General features: G+C 45.6%; 1 protein-coding gene and 1 long non-coding RNA gene across 7 annotated transcripts; both read left to right on the top strand.

The window, feature by feature from the left end:
- Positions 1-5004: 5004 nt before the first annotated feature.
- LOC120658651 lies at positions 5005-8725 on the top strand. Of its 4 annotated transcripts, XR_005668785.1 has the most exons (7): positions 5008-5669; positions 6058-6265; positions 6377-6462; positions 6684-6795; positions 6875-6940; positions 8211-8270; positions 8461-8725. It is a non-coding gene; the product is annotated as an uncharacterized LOC120658651 (long non-coding RNA). The 4 variants fall into 4 exon arrangements; XR_005668784.1 differs by having other exon boundaries at positions 5005-5669; positions 6875-8270; XR_005668783.1 differs by having other exon boundaries at positions 5009-5669; positions 8211-8723.
- Positions 8726-10498: 1773 nt separating this feature from the next.
- Positions 10499-12420, top strand: LOC120658546. 3 transcript variants are annotated; one of them, XM_039936804.1, is made up of 3 exons: positions 10499-10814; positions 10920-10988; positions 11066-12420. In XM_039936804.1, exons 1-3 carry the CDS (start codon positions 10562-10564, stop codon positions 12172-12174), a joined length of 1431 nt encoding a protein of 476 aa, XP_039792738.1. In that variant the 5' UTR covers positions 10499-10561; the 3' UTR covers positions 12175-12420. The 3 variants fall into 3 exon arrangements, with proteins under 3 accessions (XP_039792738.1, XP_039792739.1, XP_039792740.1); XM_039936806.1 differs by having other exon boundaries at positions 10501-10814; positions 11097-12407; XM_039936805.1 differs by having other exon boundaries at positions 10500-10814; positions 10920-12420.
- Positions 12421-16120: the final 3700 nt, after the last annotated feature.

The raw sequence follows: 16120 nt of genomic DNA, 5'->3' as shown, positions 1-16120 counted from the left end.
CAGAGCCCTATGAGCTCCGAGCGAACGCGTAACGACTAGCGAAGGCTGCACGGTGCAGATCCGTGCTGGCGGCAAGCGGGCAGGACGTACCGCGCTGCACTGTCCTCCTTGCTGCCAATGAAACCGCGACCGGAGCACAGTGGCAGAGATTGACGCAGCTGCAGCCTCCGCCCTCCGGTCACGCTGCAACAACCGTGGATTGTGGATAGGCATAGACCACCGGGCGGGCGGGCGCGGCCCCGACGCCGGCGTCTCGCCGTGCGCCAACAGGCGGCGGGGCGAGCAGGCTGGACCCGTGTCCACGACGGCGCGCCGGCGCCACGCCCACGGAGCTCATCTGCCGACGGCGCCGAGAACTCGACGGCGTAGAAATCTCTCGCCGAGAACAAAGGCACCAGAGGAGTGGCACTTGCGAACAACAGGGTGCTGGGCCTGGATTGACTGACTGCCTCAGCTGAATCTTGTCCTGGCCTATTCCTGTTTCTGAAAAGAACAGAGGCGCGGTCGGCCGCGACCAGCCCGGGCTCACGGATGTGCCAGATGGCTCGGGCGACGCACACGACGACACGCGCGTCATGGCGACGGTTCTCTGTCAGAGCTGGGAAACGATTAGTTCATTTAACCAGCAGGTTGTTGAGTCGAATTGAAAGCCGACCGGTTGCTCATCAATCATCATATAACAGAGTCAAACAAAACCCATGCCGAGCTATCTGTATTCTGATCCATCAGCATGCTCCAGTTGATTTGACTCCCTAAGGATCATTCAGAGAACGAAGAAGGAACGTGCTTGATTTTGTTTGACCGGGCTGATCCGCAGCAAACTTGCATGATTGAATTTTTTACAAATTCAGGAACGGAAGAATCTGTGAACAAATGATTGGGACTTATCCATTTTTTCTTTGTTGAGTCGTGGCAATACGGATCACGGCACGCCTATTTTGGCAACAAGCTTTTAAACATGAAAGAGAAGAAGCACGCGGAGCAGAAGCTTGTTACGTGTGAGCACTGAGCGTCGACCTAGAAGAAAAATGAGAAGCACGATTAGCAGTTTAGCACGTCTCGGACTCGGAGCTAAAGTAATCTTCTTCCTTCGTCGTGACCGGTGAACACCTGCGCGGCTACGCGCTCTGGGCCCTGGGGTGTGGTGGGTGTCCCTCGCCGTTGTCCTTGTGACCATTCAATACTCCACCATCCATGGGATGCACGGCGACACGGCTCACGCGGCCACCGGTGGTTGCGATCCTGATCGCGCCACGGATCAGATAAAAGTAGCGCAAAAGTTTCCATCCGGGGCTCCACAAACTTGCACGCGCTTTGCCAAAATTTTGTAGATTTTGAGGTCGACCATCCTGTTGTCAATGCAGTTGGCGCGCCATGGCCGTGCCGCGCACCAACCGCGCAGAAGAATGGAAGCACATGCCATGGAGATCGATCGCCATCGTGCTTCTACTGAGGATTCAGATCATAAAATCTTCTCCAGAACAGTGCTCGTCGATTTTTGGATCAACCGCTGTGGAAAAACAGGGATGGTGCCCTAGTTTGACGCGATTGGAATCTTGAATTCAAAACAAAAGGATTTGTTTATGTTCAGGTGCTAGTTGTGTGAATTCAATTACGCCACCCTCATGCCTGAAGTGGTTTCAAGTCATCGTCACAGCTTTCCTTCTCTTGACATGCCTTTCCCCCCTGAACCAACTCTGTGTGCATGCTTTTGAAAGATGAAAAACTTCAACCATATGCCGAGATTTTCACCCTTTTCTGATGAGCGCAGAGAAAAGATTAGGTGGGGTGGCACCAAATTGCATTGTTGGATTCTTCCAGCCAAAAAAGAAGACTGTTGGCCTGCTAATTAGAAGTGCTGAACATGATTAGTTTGCACGTAGATGACACGATGGTCGGTTTTTAAGGACATTTTAGAGCATGGGGTATGGATGCTTGTCAGTCATGAGCATACTATGCTTTCGAAACTGCATGTTAGCAGTGGAGACCTAATTGGGTGGTCCAAAGCACTAAGCAACTATACATGTGACTGGCACCTATCAGCAAAGCTTCGGCCGATAATACCATCAAGAATTCCTCAATACAGTAAAACTAGCTGTTCCAATCGGGCTTACTCCCGCTGTTTTAAAATATACGACGTTTTTTTTACAAAAAAAGAACAAGTTTAAGTAGTTTAAAAATAAACTAATTAGTCTGTCATAAACGTCATATTTAAAGAAAAATACTTACAAAATTCATCGCGGTTTAATTTGCTAAAATCACCATAGGTTCAAAACTCTCTTCTGAAAGTGAGAACTAACTATACACGTACTCTACATGGCAATCGAAGTTCAGGGGTGGGAAATCCGATTTTGCTTTTAGCCCAACCAACCACAGTTACCAACATAATAGTACTACACATTTTCTCGTTCTTTAGTCAACTTTTGTTGACACGCAGCGCACAGTAATGGAAAGATCAAAGGTGGATTTCATCTGATTTTGATACCGATCAATTCTGCTCTGATCTCCAACAGCTCGCTGCTTAGTGCTCATTCACATGTTCCCCACCAAAAGCTCCACTGGAAGTTTCTTCAGGGCCAACCCTTTTGGGATAGGGGAAAAGCCAAAAGTCCCCAGATCAGGCAGATGAGGGGCATCATTGTTCACTTCCCATGGCATCAGGGCCACCCACAAATATCATGGATCACATGAGACTCCACGTACGGTTATATCTTTCTCTGTCCTTTTTTAGCTTCATCACAAAAGAAGCCGTGATACGGCGCTCATGCCTAATCATAAGAGAACATCATCTGAACACCGTGAGGATGCTGCGTGCGAGCCATCATTTCCTCATGAGCTTCTGGAGTGCGGGCTAAGGCTCAAAGAGATTCTGCCTCAAGCTGCCCTGCAAGCACTATCTTATTGTCATGGCATCATGGGTGTGTTGATCCTGCACGTCAGCTTGGGGGGTAGCAGATAAAATTTCAGGTAAGATTATTGGAGCTTGGAAGCTCAACTATCTGAAGAATTCCTTGTCTTAGCCGCCCTATAGACAGAATTATTTCCAGTGCTACATGCATGTGTTCAGACTTCAGAGTTTGCAGGGGGTCACTAGGCTGTCTGAAACTGACTGAAAGAACTAGTTGATTGAGTCATGCACATAAAGAACTAATAAAGAAGAACGTTAAGATATGCTAGTTATACTTAAAGCTCAAAAGCACTCGAGGACCGGCCGGGACCATCAGCCAGGGTCGGCATCAACTGAATCCGAAGCTGTAGCGCACCTGCCAGTGCCAACTCTGTGAGTTTGTGTACACATCGTCCTTCAGTGCACATAGGCATTGATCTGCCTCCAAACTGAAGGCAACTGAACTGATTGAAGATCATGTGGTTGTTGAACTGGCAATCTGCTGCAGAGTCCCACCCAATTGCAGTTGGGAAGACTGAAGAGCAGGATGGATCAGGTTAAAGAAAACCTAGACGTGCATCTACTTCACATGCATGATCGATCCCAGCAAGCTTAAGTACAGGCTCAAGGTCCCCAGCCACCTGAACGGAACGAGTAGTTTGTGGTCCAGGAATAATGCGTGTGTGCAACGCTTGTATGAGCTGCGCGTGCGTGCGTGCGTGGGCAACATGTATTTATGCAATCATATGCATGTGCAGAATGGCACCGGTGGATCAATGATCGATCGACCAGGAAGCTTTTACACTGTAAAATGCCTCTGGTTGCTGACGATCCGCGACGAGTTGTAAAGAGGCTGAAATCGCGTGCACGTGGCACAAGTGGGCCGTTGTTCGTAGGCCGCAGCTGAGGTGAGTCGCCCTATCTAAGAGGAATTTCTTTTTTGAAAAAAAGACACGAGAGCTCTTTCAGATCATATAAAGAGCAGAAGCCTGAAGCTTACATAGTTTGTGATTACATAAGAAAAAGAAACTCTCACAGCATTAAAGAAAAGATACATAGGGGAAACTAGTTGACCTCTCGGTTCTTACACGCACGTAGGGGTGGTAATAGTCCATGGCCCTAACGACCTCTTCACAGTGCAACATGGCTCTTCAATTTTTTAGCTTAAAATTATATAGGATCAGAGTCCAACCTCTTTAAGGCCCAGTCCTTAAATTCTCTAAGTCAAATTTCAAAGCCCTTTACCACCCTTACACGCACGTCTTCTAACATCCATCTCCTCCTTGATCATACCCAATAGCCTAGAGCTGAGAGGAATGATAAAGCAATTCAAAGCTCATTTGCTTTGATCTCGCGGATTTTTCAAACAAAATCACAAGCTTTCGAAATGAAGAATTGCATGCGAGCCTAAGCACAAGCTGCTGAACAGCTGAAGCGGAGAGGAGCAAGGCCTGCGCCATGCACGATTTGCTTTCCTAGATTTGACGGGTCGAATTCGTGCGTTATTATGCTACTGGTAGAAGATCAGACAACCTTCCGTTTCCATGGAAGATCGGTTGCACTAAATTCTGCTCATTTACCGGTGCTAGGGCGGGTTCATTGCTATAGGTCGGCCGTTTCATAGATCGTCTTGTGCAATACTACATAGAATTTTTGGTGATGTGGAAGCGAGGTGAGAGAAAGAGACGGTTGTCTCGCAAAACAACTTTTTTATAGGTTAAAATTTAGGAATATGATACTACTTTCTACCATTGTATGAGTTGATGTTGTCATGCAACTCAAAATATTTCTTTATTTCATCCATATAAATTAAAGAATGTGGTATAATTATGAGACAACAAAAAAGATAAAGCTATTGTAAAAGTTGTCAGGTAGGTCATCTCAAGATTATGTGTCACTACATGAGACCACCTTTAAGATGACACCAATATACTTGCCATAAAGTAATTGCTATTACTAATAGCAATTTTCTGAAAAAAAAAATACTCCTAGCGGGTTGTTGGCTGGGCACTAAACGCCCTGTGCCGCTGTGCCCTTGTGACAGGATCCAGCAAAGCCCACAAGACTCAGAATGCGAAGGCCTCACAGTGTCCAACAAAGCCCAGTTGTGCCGCTACTTGCCCGACCCCCCCACCCCTCTTCCAGTCTTCCTCCTCCCGCATCGCCGCTAGCCCACTACTAGGGTTTAGATCCCGCATCGCCGCCTAAGTCAGCCGCATCATGGAATCCGACGGGGAGGGCCACCGCAGACCCAAGCGTCGTCGGGACGAAGACGTTGATCGGCACCGGCACCAGAAGCAGGATCCTCGCGGCCAGGCACATGACGGCGACGAGTACATCGGCCGGCACCAGGAGCCTCGCCGCTACGAGTACCCCGGCAGGCACCGGGAGCATCGTGTCCGCGACGACGAGCGCTACGAGTACCACGGCCGGTACCGGGAGCCTCGCGACCGCGACGACGAGCGCTACGAGTACCACGGCCGGTACCGGGAGTCCGGGAGCCTCGCGACCGCGACGACGAGCGCTACGAGGACCGAGGGCCTCGCGACTACGACGGTGGCCGCTACGGGTACCGCGATCGACCCCGGTTCTGCAGAAGCCACGACCGTCGTGACCCTCCCCAGGGCGACGAACGTGACCTGGGCCACGCCGAGGGTGACGGTGACCCCAAGCGGGAGAGCGACCGTGGCCGCACCGAGGGTGACGGTTACCGCAACCGTGGCCGCAGCGAGCGTGATGATAGCCGCAATCAGGAGAGGGAGAGCGGCAGGAAGCGAGACAGGTGCCAATAGGAACACTCCTATCTCGAGTTCGTTCAAATTGCATTCATTGTTATTTTGTAGAGTGGCCAATCTATTGTTGCAATTCGAAACATGAGGACTTGTGACTGTATCTTAATACGATGCATTTACCAATTTGTTCGGAATTTCATGAAACTGACTTCATAATGAAATTGAGTGTTGATGGTTTAGATTTATTCCTTTATTTCTTTCTCCAATTCTGTAAAAGCATGCATGATGAATACACATTACTACCTCTGCTGTAAAATATTTGGCGTTTAGGAACTAGGACGACAGGCCTAATCAGTTGAACTAATAAGCATATTCTTATTACCTTGTTACCTTTGTATCTCTGCTGAATGAATTTCCCTTTGTACATTTTTGTATCAGTGCCACTTGTGATGGTGTGATTTATAGCAAAAAACCTTCTGATGCAACACAGCCTGTATCAATCTTTGACTCTCCACCTTCAACAACTGCAAGCGATGTGTGCTCTGGACCGCCTGAGCTTGCTGGAACTGCTATGGAAACTAAAATAGTTCAGGACCCCAGTGAATGCCTTGTTCTCAACATTTCATTTGATCAAGTCACAGATAAGGTTCCTTTTGTTATTGCAATATTTCTTTTCTCCATTTTTTATCCAAAGTCATTACTTCATTTACTTCGTCTTCAATTTATCAGTGTCATAGAAAGTTACCTTTTTTTGCAGAAGAAATCCGATTCCAAGTATATTAGGTACCACATTCTTCAAAAATGTACTGCAGCTGGTGGCGTCGACCATATCCATGTCGACACGTAAGTTAGTTTGTTTATTCTATAATCATGTCACACCTTGCATCCTGTTTTCTAGCATCATGTTCTTATTATACCCATTTTCTAATTTCCTGTAAATCACTATATGTCATCATAAATCCAAAACAGTGGATCTGAACATTTGAACCAGACCTGAATATGTTTCTGTTTGGCACTATTTCTGTCATGTATTTTGCACTCTAATTTTTTATGTTGTGGCGCAGAAAAAGAGGTCTAGTGTACCTGCGCTTCCGTACTACTAGAATAGCTATGCTTGCCCAAGAAGTATTTCATGGAGACTTCTATGAAGGAAATTTAATTACAGCTGATTTCATGGTATGATATGCTTCATTCTCTTTTCAATGAGTTCTGTTTTTGTATTTGGGACCTCATGTATGGTATTTGTATTTGCCAGGAGTCAAGTCTGTACTCACGGATGTTCCCAATCATGAACTAGGGGCCAGAGCCGCAACTAATGGATGTGAGTCTTTTGATCTCATGCACAGAATTTTACTCTATTTCTAGCATCAGTTGTATTAAATACTAGGTATACCCTGTGATTGATTGTGCTTTAGGCTAACTCTAATGCATAGAACCACCTTGCTCCTATGCTGAAATCACTGATCTTGTTGTAGAGGGTTATAGACGTTGTAGAGATACTACAAATGTATGGAGGTTGTAGAGGGTTGTAGGTGGGATCCAAAACAGGGTTTGATTCCTACAACTAGACAGCTAACTAAGTAATGTTTGGACTCATCGAATTAACCTGCCCAACTTGCTTAGGCCATTGGCTTTGTTGTTATTTTGTTTGATTCTGTGAATCATCTGATTGCACTCTCTTCCGTATTTGCTTGAAAAGTATGCCATTTAATAAAAACAGTGAACTCTTGGGTGAGAGTGTTTTACTTTTGAAAAGAAAGGGTGGAATGGATTATTGTTTACAGTAAAAGCAAGTCGCAAAACAAGTAGTGCGTGATTGTCTATGTACAGCATGACTCCTCTAAGGATTAGTTCTTCTCCTGTGACTTCATTAGTTACATGGGAATACTCGTATCCCTCTTCATAGATTAGCAATACAATCTTTATGCTTGTATTTGTGAGCATTCTGTTGCCCATTCCTATTAGTTATACGTAAGTTTAAGATATGTTACTGTTTATGCTTCCGCCTTAGGTTTTCTGAGTATATTGCAGCAAGTAAGACCAAAATATAAGATAAAATGTAAAGTTGCCTGTTGTGTAGGATATGAATTATATCTCATCATCTAAATCCATGTTCCATTGTTTTTTTTGGTTAAGGGTATGACTCCCATCATTATCCTTAGTGCTCCCTTGTAGGTTTCTTAGTTGCTACCTGTAATCCCAGTTTTGCAGTTTGGGTAATTGACCATATATTGAGGCAGCTCACTTACCTGTACTGTTGGATTATTAATTAATTACATAAATTTATCAACTGTACCTAGTATATAAACAAAAATAAGAGAAAGGTTACGTGGTCAACTGCCAACTTAAAAGTATATTTGGCGATTTTAGGAAAGTTTTAGGTACCACCAGACATCAGTGCAAATTTCTCACTGGATAAAGTGTGCAGAGTTCATATGATTGTGTTTGCAATTATGCATATTTGGTATATTTCCCTTGATGTGATTTGCTAATATCAGTGAGTTATCTCTTAGTTGTCAATGATTATCAAAAGTTAGTATGCATTCTATTCGTAAATGCAAAAGATTTGACTATCTGGTTTGTTTATGCAGTTGATATTGCAGAATGAATATGGATGAAGCATGTGGTCATGATTCTGAGTTATTATTATTGTAACCTTTTAACCTGTCTTGCTTCATTTTCAGTTATTAACTGGAATATTGTTTTCAACTGTTTTAGCTACATGCTATGTTGACTTTCATGCAACCCTGCTTGCATCATTACATCGCAGTCTTAAACTCTTGAACTGTTTGTGTTTACATTGAAGAACATATCATGAGTTTCATTGTTCATCTCTTGCAGATACTGAACATGGAAGAAATTTGGAATCTGTGAAGGGTTAAGGAGTGTAATGTTCAAATTTTGTAGCGAGGCTGTAGTGGCTCTCTTGTTTTGGCAGACGAAGCAAAACTTGTCCTATTCACTCAATTGCAGCATACGTTTATGGATAAGTCGCTTTGGATATGTGTTGTGGTGTTGTTATTCACTCAATTGCAGCCTACGTTGGGCGAATTTTTTGTATATGCTTCTATTCACTAGAGTTCAGAAATTCATGAACGTTTCCATTTGCACGTAGCTGAACAACGGAAAGCCATGCAGCGATTTCGGTGGGAGATGTGCCACAGGCACAGCATTCCTTTCCCCTTCGGCCCTCCATTCACTCTATTCTCGTGCCATCTTCGCTTCGTCGTTATCACCCTGCCCTTTAGTACAACTACAATTCCCAACTGCTAGAAAACACTTGCACAGCTAACCATGTGGAGCAGGCGCGGCTTATTTCGGAGAGCAGTCGAGCACTCGAGCACATCTAATATAATGTGATGGCGTTCGCGTCAGGTCCCCAAACAGCTGCAGGCTTTATCACGGCGTTCAATATCTGAGGCCTAATCAGAACATCTCCATCTAATGGGGTTAGTACTTTTTTTCTCACACGTACTCTGTTCTGGTGGCAACTATACTTTTCTCTCACACTAAATTAGCACCAGTCAGCAGTTTTTCTCTCACAGCAAATCAGCACCAGCCACAACGAGCCAAACAAAGTGAATGTAAGCAATTATATGATTGTGTTCTTTAGGATACATTCTTTTTAGGTACGCTCTGTTCTGTTGGCTGTGGTTGATGGTTGGTGCTGATTTATTATGAGAGAAAAGTACTACCGGTGGCTGATGTTAATTTGGTGTAAGAGAAAAGCACTGCTGATAGCAATCAGAAGGATAGAGCGATAATAGCAAGTGCTTTGCCTTTTCATTATTTCAGCTACATTATTTTCTTGAGCATGTTCATGCGGGATCTTAAAAGATGGGGAAAAGTCCAATTTTCACCATCGAACTATTGCAAAAGTCTGATTTTCAACCTTCAACTACGAAATCGGACAACATAGGCCATCCAACTGTCAAAACCGGGTAAATTTGGCCCTTGGGGTGGTTTTGAAGGTGGTTTTGCATTTTCTAAAAAAATTAAATAAATCTAATTAGATTCAAAAAATCAAAACTAATTCACTTTAAATCAGAAAAATATGAAAACTAGTACCAAATTTTTTCTAAAAATGTAACCTATCTATTGTTGCTCCATTTGAATCTTAGTTATTAAAATAATAGGCATAACTGCAAGTAGCCAAATATTATGAACATAAAAAAGTTTGATCTGAATAGCTCACAAGTCATGTGACAATAGATATGTTACATTTTTAGAAAACTTTTGTACCCATTTCATTTTTTTTGACTTGAAATGAATTACTTATTAATTTTTTAGTGTAAAATTGAATATTTTTAATTCTCACAAAATAGAAAACCACCTTCAAAACCACTCCATGGGCCAAATTTGCCCGATTTTAAAAGTTGGATGGCCTATGTTGTCCGATTTCGTAGTTCAAGGTTCAAAATCGAATTTTTGCGATAGTTGGAGGGTGTAAACCGAATTTTTCCCTAAAAGATGGGGATGGCCCGGTCGGCACATCATAAAGATAAAACCGACCCTAACGGACTCCTTAACCATGAATCCTGCCTGGTTTAGTGGACCGGGATCACTCTAACCGGGTCGACCCCGACCCACGGACCGACCCCAACGCGTTCGCGTTTGGGTCCCTTCCGATTTGCAACTTCCGAGCAGCGACGGCGCTCACGGAGATGCCGCCCTGTTCTCCGTTGACGACAGGCCACGCAGTGACACAGGCGGTCGCGCCGTCGCGCTCCTGCAGCGGCTTCCTCCTAGTCCCATAGCCCCGGTTGTCACGCTCAGCCGCCTCATCGAGCCCCTCCACTCCTGCAGCTGCCCCATCCCCCGACGCACTGCCCCTCCACTGAATAAGCGGGCGATTCACAATACACGTCAGAAGAAAAAATATCGCTGGTGATGAGAGAAAAGAAGAGAAAAAAAAGCCGAGCGACTCGCCAGTCGCCGGCTCATGCAGCCGAGCGCGAGTCGCCGGACAGCACGCGCATATATTATCCTTGCTCTGATCTGCATCGTCCCCGCCGGTGCCTCCCAAGACCAAGACCCCAAGCTTCGTCATCCACCAGCGCCCCCAAACACAGCACGCCGTCGAGGTGGGCGGATCCACTCGACGGGCCGGTTCCGAATCGAATCCCGGCAGAGCAGGCAGGTGGCCGCGACGCGGACTGAGACTATTTCGGATTCGTGGCGACGCCGGTGGCCAGGTACCGAGTTGGTCTTGCCTCATTAATCATTACAAGCGGAACGCAACCGAATAAGGAACTAATCGATCTCTTGGTTGCGTGCGACTCGGATTCTGCCCTCCACAGCTCTCCCTATAAATCAAACCCTCAAGCATCTTTCGGCGTCTGCAGAGCTACACCGCCTTGTGCATCCAGGTAACAAGAGATCGCCCTTAAACCCGATTTAGTAGAGGAAGGGTTGCGTGGATCCAATCGTTGTTTCCTTTGGAAAGAAAATCATATCCAAGGAGCTGCAATGAGCAGATCGGACAGGGGGTCGCCGTCCAAGCGGCAGCGCCGGAACGATGCTGACGACGACGCCACGACTGGGAAGAAGAAGCACCTTTATCTGGCACTGGATGATTGGAAGGGCGGGTGCAGCATTCACAAGCTGGACGCGGATAACATGCAACCTTCAGGGCACCTCACGGAGCCTGCTGCCCTCCGGTTAGCGGGGCCTCTGCTTGGCCACATGGCCTTCGCCGCTGTGGGTACCAGCATCTTCATCGATACTGTGGCAGAGCGGCGTTACTACGGCATCGACAGTTTCCCCCAAACCCTCGTCTACAACACCAAGACCGGCGCCCTTACCTTGGGCCCCCATGTTCCAGATGATCTGTTTGACTTGGGTGGAGCCATGGCTGTCGGCGAAAGATTGTATGCTGTAACAACAGTTTACCATCAGCCCTCCTCCTTGAAGGTCCTGTCGATGGCACCCAACACCAAGTTAGAGTTTTTTACTAGTATTCCGACCATGGATTGGTTCTGGAATAGCCTGCCGACATCAACGCCGCCGTTCAATGGAGATGACATTGTCACCTACGCGTTGCATCCGGACGGATCCACCATCTTCGTGTCCACGAAGTACCGTACCCACTCCTTTGACTCTAGCCATGGTGTGTGGAGGGAGCTTGGGGGTTGGGTGCTGCCCTTCCGAGGCCAAGCCTACTTTGATGCCGACATCGATGGGTGGGTTGGGATTCACCGCAAGGAGGATGGATATATATGCTGCTGCCCAGTTGCCTCCCGTAGCGCCACCACTACTCCACGTCTCAAGTGCAGGATGCTCATAGAGAAGCTATTCCGTAGCAAGGAAGAGGTGAAACAAGGCCACCAGCATTTGAAGCCCACTCTTACCTACATGGGTGACAGCAGGTATTGCCTCATTGAGAATGTCGTTCAAGGTGAGGATAAACATGAGGGATCCGTGCTCAATGTCACCTTGTTTGGCCTCAAGTATGATCATAGAGGAGAACTGCAAACTAAGGTTCGCAGAACGAGTAGATCTTATACGGTGTCCAAGAATACTATCTTTTTTTCTCATGCAGCATTCTGGATGTAGTGATGTAGATTGTAGCGTCGGACCTACACTGCTGTTTGTTCTCTGTTATCTATACCTATGCATGCCACACTTTGTTTGAGAACATCCCTAGAATATTTTGTATTGTCTTGGAAACCGTTGTGCCTTGCCTCTTGCATGTATAATATATATATGTGCAAGTATCCTGGGTGTAATTTATGATCAGTTCTAATCTACAGATAAGTAATAGAGAATTGCTAAAAAATAATAGATAAGTTCTCTTGGCAATTTTGTGGAATCTGTTCTGCATGCAGTTCTGGAAAACATGTACTATTCGACTTTTTTTTTGTATGCCTCTTGATCTTTGCTGAGTCATACTAAGTTTATCCTAAGAAACTCAATTCAAATATCAAGATGCACGTGCTCACACAAAATTTTTAGAAAACGACTCTGGGCTCATTTTATCTGCAGAGTGATGTTCAGCACTTAGGTATACGCGCTTAGTTATCCAATTGGTCTGATATGTTTGTTGTATAGTTTCATGCCATATCTCTATGTTTTGGCTCCTTTATAGCAGTTATATATTGCTGGCTACATTTCTCAGAAATACGCATGCTCGACTGTTAATTGTTTGACTGATATTTGCACCCGTGCCCTTGGGTCCTTGTAAGCATGTATGATCAACCGAGTGAAATGTGTTCGGATGGCTAGCCCATGCTCAATGCATGGAAGCCAGGTCGAGTACCTATAGCTTCTTTGGTTTTCATACTGACCATGCAACACCCGACTTTGGCTTCGGCTCCCTGCTTCCATACGAAATTTGTTCGGATCCGATCAATCTATTTGGCAGCCCATTTGGGCAATGGGAAATTGGGAACACCGTGATGTGGTAAGTGATAGTCGAACCGTTGAGGGGAGCGAACGCTACGCAGGTGAAGTTAAGTGCCCAGCTGCTGCTGTTGTACTGCCGAAAACCATCGCACGAAGAAAATCTGATGCGAGCAACCAAACATACCAAGCTGCCACTTCTAGATAACGAATGCTGATGCGATATCTGACAGGTCTCTGAACGGGAGGGTACCTGCCGCAGCGCTTAGGAGAACGTTCCTTATTTTCCACGTACCAGGGCCAAGCTCGTATTTCATTACTTCAAGAAGCAACGAAATTACAAAACGATCCGGTTCAGAGGGTGCGCAAGCACAAAAAAGAGAGAAAAAAAAAGCATTTTCCTTCAATTAAGAAATAAAAGATGCAGCTAAACATACAATCTCAGTAGAAGATTGGCATTTTCTTTCCTTCAAAACAGATAGCGTTTCTTATTTTTCCAGATTGCCTAGCAGATTGCCGTTAAACCAATCATGTGAAATTTTCTGTGGAACGGCATAAATTTAGCAGTCCACACCCAGAATCGGGTACATTCCTTATTACGGGAGCCTGCTTTTCCCCTTCTCCCTCAGGTTGCTTGTGCTGGCCACCGTGTCCCTCTTGCCGGCAGCTGCAGCAGCTCCGATCCACGGCAAGTTCTATGTTCTGATGACGTACACATGCGTTGCCTTGTCATCTACAGTGTTTCGTGTAGTAAATCCTTGCGATCCTTTGTGAGGATGTTTGGTTATTTAATTTTTTTTAAAAAAAGAATGTTTGGTTGATTGTATGGGCGCATGTAGATGACCTTACATACTTTATGGTGACGAGTGTGGCTGCAATGCATCCACATCCACTGAGTCCGTATGTGAGACCGTGTGAGTGGAGATGGCCAATTCAGGTGTGTCCACCCCATCGGGACAAGAGCATATTTTTTGCATTTGTTCATGCAGCCTGCATCCGCTCATACAGTCAACCAAATACTATTCTCTGCGAGTTTATATGAAACCAAGGACAACTTATGCGAGCAAAAAACACGCCATGCTTTAGCTATCATAATTCTGCTAAGATGAAAAAAGGAGCACCAATAAATTCGCACCATGGTCGGTTCTAGATGCATTAAATTTGAGAATTTTTATGGTGCTTGGAAATTCTAAAAGCAGTTTGGGTCCAAATTTAGAGAAATTTTATGGTGCTTGAGAATTTTATGAGCTGTTGAAAGGTCACCTTGTTTGGCCTCAAGTATGATCATAGAGGAGAACTGCAAACTAAGGTTCGCAGAACGAGTAGATCTTATACGGTGTCCAAGAATACTATCCATTTTTCTCATGCAGCATTCTGGATGTAGATTGTAGCCTCTAACGGTCTGACCTGCACTACTGTTTGAGAACGTCCCCAAAATATTTTGTAGTGTGCTGGAAACCGTTGTGCCTTGCCTCTTGCATGCATAACCTGTAGGCAGATCCAGGATAATTTGTAGGAGGGGTTTATTTCCACCTGTAGACAATTTTAGCCTCTCCTCACAGTACATCCATGACAAAAAATTGTAGGAGGGGCTTAGGAAGGGCTCCATAGGTCCAACAGTGGTAGGAGGGGCTGGAGCCCCTCCAGACCCATCGTTGGCTCCGCGCCTGCCTGTATGTGCAAGTTCTAATCTCGAGATAAATAATATATAGCGAATTGCTAAAAAACATAATAGATAAGTTCTCTTGGCAATTTTGGTGGAATCTGTTCTATATTGCGAATGGACCTCTAGGTGACTTGGTTAGATGGCTCTAGTAGCATATCATGAGTTCGACTTCTCGTGGAAGCGGATTTCTATCTGAGCTTAAAAAAAATCCTCCTCGCTGGTCAAAGAAGTCAGAGTTGTGTGTGTGGTGGTGGGGTGGGGGGGGGGGGGGTGGGGTGGGGGTATTCTCGGTCGGGAAGCATGTGTCGGCCCCTCCAGTCGAGTTTTCTCTATCTGTTCTATATATATGTTGCCGCCACCGCCTCCTTTTGCAGGTAGGGGTGGTAATGGATCATGGCCCTAGTGGTTACTCCACAACCCAACTTGTCTTTTAAATTTTTTAGCTCAAAATTATAAAAGAATAGAGTCTAACCCTTTTAGGGACCGGCTCTTCAAATTTGACAGCCCGTTACCATCCCTACCTGCAGCAGCTCTTCTAGTCCAGCAGAGGCAGCAGGAGGCCCGGGAGGAAGGGAGTCAGGAGAGAATTGGCCCGTGTGTTTGTTGCGGCGGAGAGTTGGGCCGTGCAGCGATGTTCCGAAAGAGGCCCATTCTATTTTTTTCCGTGGTGATGATGTGTTGCGGCAGCTGCCTTTGTTGTTGCAGCACCGCCGCTGCAGCCTGCAGCTCCCAAGCTAATGTGCCACTACAATTGGGCCCTGGAGTAGCATGTTGTAACTATGCTATGGTGGGTGCAGCTGCAGGGCTGCTGCAGCAACAGCAGCGAAACAGGCGAAAAAGAAGCCCCAGAACAGCTTTTAGAAAGATACAAGTTCAAGGGACGTCACGCAACATGTGTATACGGGACTTCCAACAACGCATATGCACTTCACAAAACCGTGGTTGGCATATATAATAGAGCTCAGTTCTCACAGCTCTAGTCTCAAGCATACTTTGATCTAGCATTCTACTCCCACTTATTTTTTGTTCAAAAAATCATGATGACAAAGGTTAGTCAGCTATAGTTACTGTGGCAGCATGTGTGTGCCACGCCAAGAGTATCTCAGCTTCTCCGCGTGTTTACCTCCCTCCGTGTATAAAAACCCTAGAACCTTCTGAAGGAGTTCAATGGATCGGAAGAATAATAATTATGGTGATCTTGACTTTGAAGTCGGTGGCTTAACCCAAAAATTAAGCGTCCTTCACATGGCAAATCTTCAACTTTCAAACTCTGCAGGGGCGGATCAGAATCTGAAACTAGGACGACTTATTTTCCCCTTCTTTCTCTCTCCTTTCTTTTCTTCTCCTCTTTTTCTTCTTTCTCTTCTTTCATTCATGGTTGAAAAATGTTGGGTGAGCTTTTGGAGGAGCTCACAGTCGTCTGGGACTCAGGGTGAGTGAGATCGATGGAATCGTGCAACGATCGAAACATCCCACGCCCGCGGATCATTATTG

The sequence above is a fragment of the Panicum virgatum genome, chromosome 2N, assembly GCF_016808335.1.
Source record: "Panicum virgatum strain AP13 chromosome 2N, P.virgatum_v5, whole genome shotgun sequence".
Taxonomy (NCBI): Eukaryota; Viridiplantae; Streptophyta; class Magnoliopsida; order Poales; family Poaceae; genus Panicum; species Panicum virgatum.
The sequence above is the reverse complement of the archived record's forward strand: the minus strand, read 5'-3'. Positions and strand labels throughout refer to the sequence as shown.